The sequence below is a fragment of the Terrapene carolina genome, unplaced genomic scaffold (assembly GCF_002925995.2).
Source record: "Terrapene carolina triunguis isolate 2854851 unplaced genomic scaffold, T_m_triunguis-2.0 Scaffold113, whole genome shotgun sequence".
Lineage (NCBI taxonomy): Eukaryota > Metazoa > Chordata > Testudines > Emydidae > Terrapene > Terrapene triunguis.
In genome coordinates this window covers 2,945,754-2,959,650 of record NW_020664464.1, presented here as the reverse complement: position 1 = coordinate 2,959,650, position 13,897 = coordinate 2,945,754, and the positions used below count along the sequence as shown (strand labels likewise).

Genomic DNA, 13,897 nt, shown 5'->3' with positions numbered 1-13,897 from the left:
TCCTAAAATTTAAAGAAGATGGGGAGGTGCTATTTAGAAGGCTATCTGCAGTTGTGTGGTATTGTGAAAAACAAAAGTTTTTAATATAAGGAAGAAAACCTGCCTTCCATTATAGTCTACTACTTATTTTTCCAGTTCCTTGCTTTTTATTCAGAACCATCAGAATCTGAGGGCACTGCAGGGGTAGGAAAGAAGGAACTTTGTTGATGTAGACACAGAACTATGACGGGTGTACCAGTCTTCATTTAAAATCTACAAGGGAAAAGTGTTTTTGTTCAAAGGTGCAGACGTGAATCTGGACAGGAAGTTTTATCAAAGAATTCTGGAAAATTTAGCTTTTTCAAAATTTACTCTATCTGTGCTGTTAATTCCTTTGCTTTTGGATTTTGTTTGTAAATATGACTAAATTGTGTTCCCATTGAAGTCAATGGGAGCTTTGCAGTTGACTTCAGTGGGAGAAGAATTGGGCCCTTCATTTTGTGTATAGTAGTGTTGAAAATTTAAAAAAAAAATGGGACGGTTGTGTTCTGTACAAATCAGTTTTGTTCTTGTCATCTGCAGAAAATTGAGGATAAAGGGCTATGGTCAACTGGTGTCTATGAGCCAGAGTGAAAACAGTTAAAAACTCTTAAAAGAAATCTTCTAGATCTTGTTGAGGATCTTAACTTCACAAAAGTTGTACCTCTTAAATACAAAGCGTTAAAGATAAAATTGTGCTTTTGTTACTAGGTATAGCTAAATGAGTATGTTCATTTTTAACATGTTGACTCACATGATTTAAATAAGTGGCGGGTGTAGTAGAAAGTGTCTTTAAGTTGTTGAGTCTCAAGAACTTTATACTCCACATTTCTAAAATATTGTAGGCTAGAGAAACAATAAATGGTAGGCTAAATCTTAATTGTCTCTTCTAATGACAGTTCAGGGATGTGACTCCCATTATTTTAGCCATTTCTTAGGGGACTCTACAATTAAAGACAAGTAAAATATCACATTTATTAATTATGACTATTTTATTATTAAAGAAAGGAAAACAAAACAAAATGAAATCGAAAACAAGCAAGCAATGAACAATGGTTACTTCTGTATGCCACACTCTTCTGTGGACACTGTTCAACAAAGATTACACCTTAGAGTGGGCCTGCCTCTGGTGTGACCATTCTTCTCTAGATTAGTTAAGACCAAAGTATATTATTCTTCCAAGTTACTAGTGAGTCCTGTCTCGGTGTATCCTAGATAACTAAAACACTTTATAGAAGTTGAAATTCTGCTTCAGATGAATCTAAACATGCTTATTTCCATATAATGGTCTTCCAGCTCTCAGTATAGTCTTTTTTTAAAACTTAATTATTCTTAAAGGGACAAGGTAGGTGAAGTGGTGGAAGGAACAGACGGTTAAGCATAAGGGGTTCACACATGCTGTACAAGAACACTTAAAATGAAGTGGGCAATTAAGACTTTGCAGGCGATAGGGTGTGTTACAAATTTTTATAATAAGCCATAAAACCAATGTCTGTTTAGTCCATGATTTTTAGCATCTAGCAGAGTTATGAAATTAAGTTCTCAAGCTCATCTTTTGAAATAATTGTGCAGGTTTCCTTTGAGGACGAGGACTGAGATGTCAGATATAGTGTGATCACTTTGAGAAAAGTATTTGCCCATGAGTCATATATCTTCTTTATTTTTCTTTGCGAGTTCATTCAAGAGTGTAGTGGTATCTGGTTTCACCCACATTGTTGATGTTGGGGCATTTGGGGCACTGGATAAGGTATTCCACATGTTGTGATAGGCATGCGTAGGACCCATGGATCTTAAAAGGTGTCTTGTGGGGAGTATTGATCATCATAACAATGGAGATATGTCAGCATGTTTTGCATCTGTTATTCTGGCAGGTTCTGGTGCTGCTTTGAGTTGGTCTGTAGGGAGCTTGTGTCTGATGATGAGCTTGGCAAAGTTGGGGAGTTTTTTGAAAGCCTGAAGAGGGAGATTGAGAGAGATTTCTTTCAGGATGTGGTCCCATGGGTTGTAATTGTTTCTTTGATGATATCCCATCTGAGTTCCAGTGTCAGATGGTGAATGACAAGTAGGGACGTGCAGTTGGTGGTGTTTTTGTCCCCCGTCTCCTTCCCCCCCCCCCCCGTGTTGCAATCTACTTTTCTGCTGGTGTGTTCTTGTTTAGTGAAAGTGGTTTTAAGATGTTTATCCCACACTTTCTCTTTGGAGCACATTCTATGGTATCTGAGTGCCTGGCTGTAGATAACCGATGTCTTGGTGTGTCGGGGTGGTTATCTGTGGGTTTCTTGTATGTAGTTATTTGTAGGGGTCCATTTTTACAGCTGACTGTGGTGTTCAGGAAGTTGATTCTGGTTTGGGAGTGTTCTAGAGAGTTTCATGAATTCATGGTGGTTGTTGAAGTCATGGTGGAAATCTCAGAGAGTTGACGTAGTCTGTCTAGAGAATGAAAATTATTAATGTATCTCAGGTAAATCATTGGTTTCATGGTGCATTTTTCCAGAAGTTTTTCCTTGAGGTGGCGCATGAAGAGATTGGCATATTGGGGAGACATCTTAGTACTCATGGCTGTTCCCAGGGTTTGGACAAAGTGTTGTTGAATGTAAAATTATTGTGGGTGAGGAAGAAATAGATGAGTTTGGCAATGAGTTTAGGATGGATTTCTTAGCGTTGTGTATTATCTAATAGGTATTTGAGGCAGGCAGCAATGCCTTCATAGTGTGGGTTGTTGGTGTATAGGGAGGTGACAAGCATGGTGCTCTGGTAGAGGTTGTTGATGTTTCAGAGTTTCTGGAGGAAGTCGGTAGTGTCTTTGAGGAGGCTGGCCCTTTGTGTGGTGAACGGTTTGAGAATGGTTTCTATGAGTCCTGATATTCTATGAGTCCTGATAAGTGTGCCATGGCCAGGTATATGATGGATCTGCCTGATCTCCCTTGTTTGTGTACCTTGGGAAGCATGTAGCCATCCCTGGGTTGAATTCGTAGAGAATGAGGTTGCAAAGTTTTTCTTGAAATTGTTTGGGAAGGATTTGATGGTATGTGGTCTTCTTTGATTTCTTCATGGTAGGTGGTATCAGACAGTTGTCTGTTGGCCTCATGGATGAAGTCATGATTAAGGATTACAATGGCACCTCCTTTGTCTGCTGGTTTGATCGCTATCTGGTGGTTGGATTTCAGGGACTGTATAACTGTCCTCTCAGTGGAAGATAAATTTTGGTGGATGTAATGTTTGTTGAGGATTTCAGTCGAAATGCAGTATCTGCACTCTCCCAGGAACTGAACGTCTGCCCACCACAGAACCTGATACCATACTAATATTTGGAGAACTAGAAGAAGCCTTCCACCAACTCCACCCTAAGGAAGTGTATCACAACAAAGATGACACCACCCACAACTCCCACACTCCCGACAGTTGTAAGAAAAAAGAATCATCTGACTGGATACCTCTCAGTGAATGAAACCACACACTGGATCATTACAGCTATTGTGCCATGAAAAAAATTGGCTGTGAAATCTGCATCAAATGCCCCAACAACAAATATGTGGGTGAAACCAGACAATCACTATGCTCTCAAATGAACTTTCATAGAAATTGATGAAAGACAAAACCACCATATCACCCATGTGCGAACACTTTCACAAAGCAGAACACTCCATATCTGACCTCTCAGTCCTAATCCTCAAAGGGAACCTGCACAACACCTTCAGAAGATGAGCTTGCAAACTTAAATTCACAACTCTGCTAGACATAAAAAATCATGGAGTAAACAGGCACTGGTTTCATGGCTCATTACAACAATTTAGAACACACCTTAGTGCCTGCTAAGTCTTAATTGCCCACTTAATTTTAAATAGTCTTCTACAGCATGTATGCTTATGCTTAACAATCTGTCCCAACTTGTATTTAGCTCAGAGACATTCTGGATGTCTTCCCCAGATCTGAAGAAGAGCTCTGTGAAGCTTAAAAACTTATCACTTTCACAACTGAAGTTCATGCAATAAAAGATATTACCTCACCCATCTTTTCTCTTTTATGTCCTGGGACCAACATGGTTTCAACAACACTGCAAACAACATGATTCTTAGGGCATGTCTTCACTGGCAACGTTAGAGTGCTGGCTTGTGTAGTCGTGGTGTAGTCTCCCAGCGCTCTAAAAAACCCACCTCCACGAGGGGCGTAGCTACTAGTGCTGGGAGCGTGGCTCCCTGCGCTCAGGGGTGTGTTTTTTCACGCCCCTAAGTGAGAAAGTTGCAGCGCTGTAAAGTGCCAGTGTTGACAGGCCCTTAAATGCAATATAGTTGTAGCCTTGTCAGTCCCAGGACATAAAAGAGAAAAGGAGGGCGAGATAATATCTTTGATTGAACCAACTTCAGTTGTTTCCAGCCACACCAAGCTCTTCTTCAGTCTGGGAAAGTCCTTGAATGGTTCCTTAGAATATGTGCTAATTACTTATGCTAAACAATCTATTCCACCTTGCATTTAGCTGTGATGCTTGGAGTACCTTTCCCAGACCTAAAGAAGAGCTCTGTGTGGCTTGAAAGCTTGTCTCTCTCACCCACAGAAGTTGGTCCAATAAAAGATATTACCTCACCCTCCTTGTCTCTCTATGATTCTTAAAGACAGTCTTTAACTTGAATGGTCATTATAGAAGGCTCAGTCTCTCCTTTTTTGGAGAGGTATTACTATTCACATAATAATGGTATCAGACAGTAAAAGAATAAATGGACACAAATCATACATCAGGAATGCTAACATACAAAAGCCAGCCAGTATGAGAACACTTCAGTCTCCCTGGACATTCAATAACAGATTTAAAAGTAGCCATCCTGCAACAAAAAAAACCTTCAAAAACAGACTTTAAAGAGAAACTGCGACAGTACAACTCTTTTGCAAACTTAACACCATTAATTTGGGCTTGAATAGGAACTGGGAGCCGCTGGCTCACTATAAAAGCAATTTTCCCTCTCTTGGTATTGACACCTCCTCATCAATTATTGGGAGTGGACCGCATCCACCCTGACTGAATTGGCCTTGTCAGCACTGGTTCTCCACTTGTAAGGTAACTCCCTTCTCTTTATGTGCCAGTATATTTATGCGTGTATCTGTAATTTTCACTGCATGCATCTGAAGAAGTGGGTTTTTTACCCACGAAAGCTTATGCACAAATAAATCTATTAGTCTTTAAGGTGCCACCGGACTCCTCGTTGTTTTTGTGGATACAGACTAACACAGCTACCCGTCTGATACTAGACAGTTAGAAGCTTGTATTTAGATGTATATTTGCAAATATTTTATATCTCAAAAAAACTTGTGCCATCTTAAATATTTAAGGAATAAACAAAGGTTTTCACCTGCAAGTGGAAACATGGGGTTAGACGTGATCAAAACATTTCCCAACTATAAATGTTATACTTAACATTAAATAAATGAAGACTTTAGAGTACCTATCATATTTCAATGTTTTTATAATTCTTTACGGCATGGGGAGGAGTTTGAAACTGACGTTTTTCTCTATGAAGAGCAGAAAGGATGAAAAAGCCCATTTTTATAACTTAGGCCATGTATACTCTAAAAAGTTTTATTATAACAAACTGGCATCTCATATTAGAGGGAGGGCCCTTGGTCTTTGATACAATAGTCTTGTTGGTTGTGTGCCTTTCTGACCAAAAGTTCTTCACTAATTGCAGTGCATTTACAATTTTCAATTAGACTCCTATCCTATATTTTATACAAAGCAGTAATCAGAATAACACTTATGTACATTATTCAAAATATATTATAAAAGAAAATAGTTCAGAATATTAAAGTGAAATGAAAGTTATAAAGCTGCAGGGTTTGTGTAAACATTCTTGGGGATAATAAATCTGTTATCTTTCTTGACCTTTGGGAAGTCTGTCATGCTTACAGAAGACAGAATTCCTAAGGATTAATTAAGCAAAAATAAGCATGTGAGCAACTTTACTCCAAGCTCCTGTGTATGAAAATAAAGGTAAATATCTATTAAAATTTATTAAAAGTGCAGGCAGGCATGTACTAACCTAACATTAGCATATATTATGATAATTTTATTATTTTTGTATCAATATTGAGGCTTACCTCGACAGGAGAATTTTTGAAAATCCCTCCATTCTTATGTATTGAATGAATGAACACAGAGATAAGGCAGTACATAAGATTTCTACTTAGTGTAACCTTTTGTGTAAATGCAAACCACAGCTTTTTAAAAGCAGTAAGAAAATAGTTCACAATGCAAAACCACTAAAATCCATAGCGAATAAATATATTTAAGCTTACCCTTATAATCTGACAATGGCACATGTCTTAAAGCATTTTTGGCCCAATATCTGCCTTTTAGACCAAAAAAAGAAAGGAAGCTGCAAGTCTTTCTAAATACTAAGATATATTAAAATGATAAATAATTTATAGAAAGGATATTTGTTAGCATGTAAAATATGGGAAGGAAGTATAAAGGTTTAACCACTTCTACTGCAACTTTCCTCAGTGGGCTCTGCCTATTAATCAGTTTTCTATCTGTAGCACTGTGCATTTATTCCCGTGAAATGCACACACAAAGATAAGTTGCAGTTCCATTACAAAACAATAGTGCAGACAGTTCTAAGATGATTCTTTAGCACATTAAAACTATTTATTCTTATTCTTATGAGGATACTAGTAGCTCAAAGCCCATGCTATTGCATGGATATAATTAATATAAACTTAAAAATTGAATGCTGAGAAACCGTGAATCACTGTGATGATTGAATTTGGTGATATTCTAAAAAAAAGAGCTATCATCCATGCTTGTAGCTGTTTCCACTGTTTCACGCTCACTCAACAGACATTCTAGGCTTCAGAGTGACGCACAGAGTGATCCTGGAATCTTATTATATAGATACAGAACTAATTTATCAGTTTTGTTGCTCACATGCACTCATACACACCACATTTTACAGGAAAACTGCTATAAAACTACTACAAACTCATGTTAAGAACATAAAGTCCATTTCTTCTCTGATTAAATCAAGTGACAAAACTCATGGTCTTGAATTATGAAGGAATGAGCCCACTTCTGCTTAAGCGAAGTGGTCATGCAACAACTCTCCCTAGACATTTTTAAGGAAACTGAAAAGAAGATTTGGTAGTTTTAGGTTAAAAAACGACCATTCCAACCAAGTAGTGAAAGTAGATAATGAAGTGAAAGAACATGATGTGATGCTGAGAACATGATAATCATGTGTTAATAAAGTAGGCCAGAGATCAAGAGAATGTGTGGTTGGATGGAAACTGGACAGCACCTCTAGGCCATTAGACACTAAAGTAGGACTGGTTTTTCTAAAGAAAATCTTCACAGCATGAAAGCTTTTACACTTTTAAAAAAGATATTTTAGCAGGGAAACATACTGTTTGCTACGTGAAACTGGATTTAGGTAAAATAACTGACTTATTAACAAGTATGGAAGAGGGTAGATGAAAAAAACTAATATTATATGAGCTATCAACAAAATCATTTTGTATCAATTTTCATTATTGTCTAAAATGGCTTCTTCTCTCAAAAATCCACAGTTTTTGGTGTATATGCAATTAAGTAACTAAATACATGTCTTTTTTTCCTTAAAAGGTAGTTGTAAGTATTTTCCAATAATATGGTCAACAAGTATAAAGGTCAGTTAATATGTATTGGAATTATTAACTAGTTTTGTATGAAACTCACAATTAAATTTTAGAGCCTAGTCCTTTCTTAGTGTCTGAGTCTCTTTTTATATATGCATAAATGAGAAGTTACCCTAAGTAAGAATTTCAGAATTGGGCCCTATGTATAATTATTTCCCCCCCTTAGTTAATGGATTATGGGTTTGTCATGATGGCTTGTTACAATACCTACATTGTAAATTGAGTGAACAGTTAGGGAAACGAGGTCATACCTTTTATTGGGCCAACTTCTGTTGGTGAGAGAAGCTTTTGAGCTACACAGAGCTCTTCCTCAGGTCTGGGAAAGTATTTTGTCACATTTAAATACAAGATCAAACAGATAGTTTAGTATAGGTAGTTAGCACATATTCTAAGGGACCATTCAAGGTGAAGTGGCCCATTCACAACCCTGTAGTCATAGGATAAAAAGGGAGGTTAGTGGGTTACAGAGTCATAATAAACCATAAATCCTGTCTTTATTAAGACAATGATTTTTGGACTCTGCGTGGGGACCATTTCACCTTGAATGATCCCTTAGAATATGTCATAACTACTTATGCTAAATTACCTGTTTGTTCTTGTATTTAGCTGTGACACTAACTGATTTGAAGAGTTTGGTTCCCCCCACCCCTGAGTCTAATGGCTATTCCCTTTGTCGTCTTAGGTGTAGAGAATATGATGGGCAGAGAGAGAGACAGGGAGTCCCTTGGCATGTTTGCCCCTCCTTTTTATAGTTTCAGTCCCCCTCTTGAAAAACATTTCCAGCTGAGAACAAGGAGACAAATAGTCTATGTGGAAGGATGTTCCCTGCTGTTTTTTCTTCACCTGTTTGAGCTTTCTTTGTTTTCTTTTCCTGCTTGATGCTTCTGTTTACTGCTTAAATGCAAATGAAGGCAAGCCCACATTCCTTTGTTTAGGACAGACCTGTTTGCCGACTTCTCAATGGACGGGGCTGTGGGGTTTGAAATCTGTTAACAACGTCATACAGGGAAATTTTATAACTTCACATACAGTGTTGCCACGCACAATGTTGTGAGCAGTTCAGGTTGGAGGCTACAGCAGCAAGGCATTGCAAGGCACCCCAGGTCAGAGGGCAAGGGTGACACAGTCTCCCACTAATCTGGATTGTACCCTGTTATGTCACAGAATGTAATGATTTTAAATACAAAAATCCTTCATAATTCTTCAAAATATTATAATAGTATGAAAAAATTAGGAGCAGAAGTAGAAATAAAAATATTAGGGCTGTTGATTAATTGCAGTTTAATCGCATTGTTAAACAGTATAATACCAATTGAAATGTATTAAATATTTTTGGATGTTTTTCTACATTTTCAAATATACAGTATTGATTTCAATTTCAACACAGAATAAAAAGTGTACACTGCTCACTTTATATTATTATTTTTGATTACAAATATTTGCACTGTAAAAATGATAAAAGAAACTATTTTTCAATTCACTTCATACAAGTACTGTAGTACAATCTCTTACAAATGTCAATTTTTTGTTACATAACCACTCAAAAATATAATGCAAAACTTTACAGTAAACAAGTCCACTCAGTCCTACTTCTTATTCAGCCGATCGCTAAGACAAACAAGTTTGTTTACATTTACGGGAGATAATACCGACAACTTCTTATTTACAATGTCACCAGAAAGTGAGAACAGGCATTCCCATGGGACTTTTGTAGCCGGCATTGCAAGGTATTTATGTTCCAAATATGCTAAACATTTGTGTGCCCCTTCATGCTTTGGCCACCATTCCAGAGGACACGCTTCCATGCTGAGCATCAGCAAGAAATTCCTATGCTGTCCACGGCACCACAACGTCTTCTGTGCTCCCAGTGCTGCAGCTCACCGCCTATCAACACGACTATCTACTCCCTCTGCTGAAAGGTGATAGTCTGTCTCCCTCCTCTTTTCTTTCTTCATAGGAAGGAGAAAGAGAGGTGTGGAGGGACCATTCTGGTCTCAGCTCCCTCCCATTCTCTTCTTCCAGTGAGGATTAGGAGAATGATGATCGTACCACAGTTTATTGTGGAGGTAGAGGCTAATCTACTGTAACTCTAGAGGATAAAGAACATCTGTTTTAAGAGCATGACATCCCAAATGTATAAGGCAAGAAAATGGAATGAATAAAATAATTTATCTGAATTTTTGAAATATTCTTCCAATTCTGAATGATTATTTTGATGGCTGATGATAATATGTTTACAGTAAAACCCAAATTGCCTGAGTCTCTCAGCGTTGCTAGAATGATGGTACCATTTTCCATCTGACAACAAAAATAAGTATTATCACATAGTCTAGCTTGGGGATCCTGATTGGAGCCCACAGTGTTGCTAACACATCATTTTTATCATGTGTCTAGTCATTTTTAGTGTTTTTCTTATAGCCCAAGCAGCTGGAATCATGGTAGTGCATGGAAATTCCAGCTTTCATTAAAAAAAAAAAAAAAAGTTCCTAATCCTCCTGGTTGCTGAAAAAAAGCTTGAAAAAGTGAAGTGAGGTCACCCTAAAGGCTAAAAAGCCAGAAGGCAAAGAAATAGTGAGAGGAAGGATTATCCAATGAGTAGAGCACTAAGCCTGCAATTTGGGAAACCAGGGTTCAATTCCCTACTCTGCCACGGCCTTTCTGCATGATCTTGAGCAAGTCAATGTCTACACTGTGATAAAAAAACCACGGTACTGAATCTCAGAGCGCGGGTCAGCTAATGTGGGTTTGCAGGGCTCAGGCTGCGGGGCTAAAAATTGCAGTGTAAAGATTCCAGAGCCTGAGCTCTGAGACCCTGTGAAACCTCTACACTGCAATTTTAGAGCCCTGTAGCCCAAGCTGTGAGAGCCAAAGTCAGCTGACCTGGGTCAGCTGGGACCATGCCATGGGTCTTTTATTGCAGTGTAGATATACCCTGAATCTCTCTCTGCCCCAGTTCCCCATCTGAAAAGTGGGGATAATAGCATTTCCATACCTCAAAGGGGTGTTGTGAGGAGAAGTACCTTAAAGGTTAAGAGGTGCTCAGATACTATGGTAATGGGGGCCATATAAGTACATTAGCTAACTAGAATATTTATTAATTTTTTAACATCTCATGACTTTTAAGCTGATCTCATGATTTTAGGGGGATGGCCTCGTGATTTTTTAATGACTGTGGTTAGTAATACTGAGTCCATAATGACTGATATAATAGCAGTAGAGTGGGAAGCATAATTTATACTGATCAGTGCAGTCTACAATTCTTCCTCTTTTCCTTCAAATCTTGTTACGTTCCTCCTGTGACAGGGGATACATACATATATACATAGGGACAAATTCTCTTTTATACCAGAGCAATTTCAATACACCAATATAATTGAGAGGAAAATTTGGCTTCTGAGGGGTAGAATATAGAAGCTCATGCAGTCATTATGCAGAAGTTTAATACAGTTAATCAAAATAACGACATCGCAAGAGAATAGAAGACTGGAGGATGATCATAATATATTAAAATCATCTGTATGATATTTGTCAACTGATAGTAGGGGGAAAATAGTAGTTATAGGATGCATCTGAGAAGTATGTAGCTGGAAGCTCAAACTGACAGTATTTTGAAAGAGGAAAGCATGATTCATGAAGAAAATTGTATCAATTTTCCTTTATAGTCAAACGTACAGTTAAAGGTAGAATGTTTAACATCACAGGTTTTCTTGGGAAATAATAACATTTTCAGAATTCGCGAATGATGTAGTAGATGTCACAAGTTATTTGAAATGGGAATTTCTGGATCTGTGAGGGTAACACCATATAATGTGTAAAATCACACAACATGTTGCCAAGGAGATGCCTTATGTAGCAATAGAAGTTATTCCCAACAGCATAATGTCAAAGTGCCTGATTTAAAGTTCATTGAAATCAATGGGAGTTTTGGACTACAGCAGGCTTTGATTCTTGAAACAGTTGAATCAGAGGAGTACTTATGCTAAAGTACTTATAAGTTGTTTATACTATTTCTTATCTATTTGTTAGCTTAATTCACTCCTGTCAGTTCTCTGTATTTTAGTTTCTTTCATAGATCTCTTAATTGTATTGGAGAATTATTAAATGTTCTACCAAATTATTAAATTTGAATTGAATAAGGTAAGTGCACACACGTGAAGTGGATATTTATATAATAAATTTCAGAGCCATATGATAAATTAATTTATCTTGTACCTTTTAACAACTTGATCTATGCTCTGCCCATTAATCCATATCCCCATGATTTATTCTAACATTCCAAACATCTGAACATCTTCAAATTGTAAATATTTAAAAAAACCTGTCAAAAAATTATACATTTCCTTCTTTTCTTCATAAACATAGAATTTCACTCCAAAACATATAACACTGGCCACACTTCTTGTAAATTTTTGCATATAGCTGGGGCTCAAAAACTATAACACTTGGATATCACACTGGATCCAAGGCCCAGAATAGATAGGAATTGCCCTTTGAGCAGATACAGGTTTTATTTTAATAAAAATGTCACAGTTTTAAACTGTCTTGTGACCTTCCAGTAAAAGACATGGGAGATTTATATCAGCGGAAAGGGGAAATTTGCGACTTCCCAATGAGACCCAATACTCGGTTATAGCCCTAAAAGGGTATGGGATAAGACAATTAAAAACAGTTAGATTCTTATCTATAGAAAAACTACTTTCATCCATTATTAGAGGTGAGTATGTTTCCTTCCATCACAGTTAGACTCATGGTTAGTAAGGAAACCTGGATTTTCAGGCAGGGAGAGATGTAAAAAAAATAACAAACATTTCACCTTTGTGTTCCCTTTGTCTTTCTCCTGATCCATACATTGTATGCCTATATTTATAACAGCTGCACAGTTCACGTGCACCAAGAAATCTCTCTTTTGAATTCCTCTATAAGGTCCTCTTTTTCTGTTCATTGTTTGAATGTTAATCTCACTGACATGATTGCTGCCTTCTCTTTTGCTTAACCTCTTTTACTCAGGTGAAGCCCCCATTGTAATGCCCAAACCTGGTGTCCTTACTCAGACCAAACTCCTTTAGACGTTGTCAGTTGATAGGGATTTCAGCCTGTCTAACACAAAAAATATCATACCTTCATAGACATACACTCTATTGACTGCTATTGTATGTCTCCTGAGTTAGACTGCAAACTCTTCAGAGCTTAGACTAGTTAAGTATTTTGTGTACTTACAGTATTGTATAAATAGTAATTGATAAAAAGATTGCATTCCATATTGACTGCTAATTCTAGGAAGGTATGAAATGTGTCATGGTTAACAGAGAAGATAATCATCAGCACCATTACAGTAAGAAAACAATCCCACAGAATAAAAGCAATGGCTGTTACAAATCTGTTTTGTTTCAGTTTAAGAGTTAATTATTATAAATAAGTTAAAAAAAACACACTATAAAATACCTACCTACATGGCTTTTGGAATATATACTGTAAATCTAAAGGAAAGAAGTCATTAATTAGTTTCTGAAATTAACTACTTTCTATTCTTTGAATTATTTCTCATTTTAAAAAAGGGTTATAGGGATCTGGAAATGCAAACAGTACCGCAGCATCTTACATCCTAAACAGCTGTTCAGGAATCTAAAGTAACAAACTAAGCAGAAAAGATTAGGGAACAGTTGGGCTGTGATACAGTTTGTGTTCAGCTCTGAAAGCTGAGATTACTACTGAATACAGTTTTGAATACTTACCCTTTCCCTTTTGTTATATTTGTATGTTTTCATTAGGGCATCCAAGATGGATCTCAAGTGTGCGCTGGAAGAATGTTCAATGGCACTGAACTTATTTCTAAATAATAAATTTTCTGAAGCCCTGGAATTACTTCGGCCATGGTGAGTTCATTTTGTTTGTTGGAATTAATGCGGGCAGATACTGTAAGGCATGCCATCTGGTTGCTGAGCACTAATCTAAGACCTCTGAATATAGTAGCTTTCATTACTTCCATTTTGTCTCTCCTGACCAAAGCAATTCTGCATTGCTGCCCCAGACAGTATATACTGTTTCTGTTTAAACATACTGAAGTTACAAACCCTGTCAGTCAACCCATGGACTTTGTTTTATTTTAGTTGTAATTCTAAGGCCTAAATCAAGTCCTTGCAGGTGCAGTGGAGGAAGGGGGGAGAGCAGAAATTCTGTCATCTTGTATCTGCTACAAAAGGCTTGTTGCAAAATATGG

General features: G+C 37.3%; 1 protein-coding gene across 1 annotated transcript in view; it reads left to right on the top strand.

The window, feature by feature from the left end:
• The first annotated feature begins 13,448 nt into the window (after positions 1-13,448).
• Positions 13,449-13,897, top strand: part of TTC39B (tetratricopeptide repeat domain 39B) — a 41,931-nt gene continuing 41,482 nt past the window's right edge. Inside the window, exon 1 of the mRNA XM_024211082.1 lies at positions 13,449-13,553. Coding sequence (XP_024066850.1) covers positions 13,459-13,553 — 95 coding nt within the window. The 5' untranslated portion in view covers positions 13,449-13,458. The remainder of the gene's footprint in view (positions 13,554-13,897) is intronic.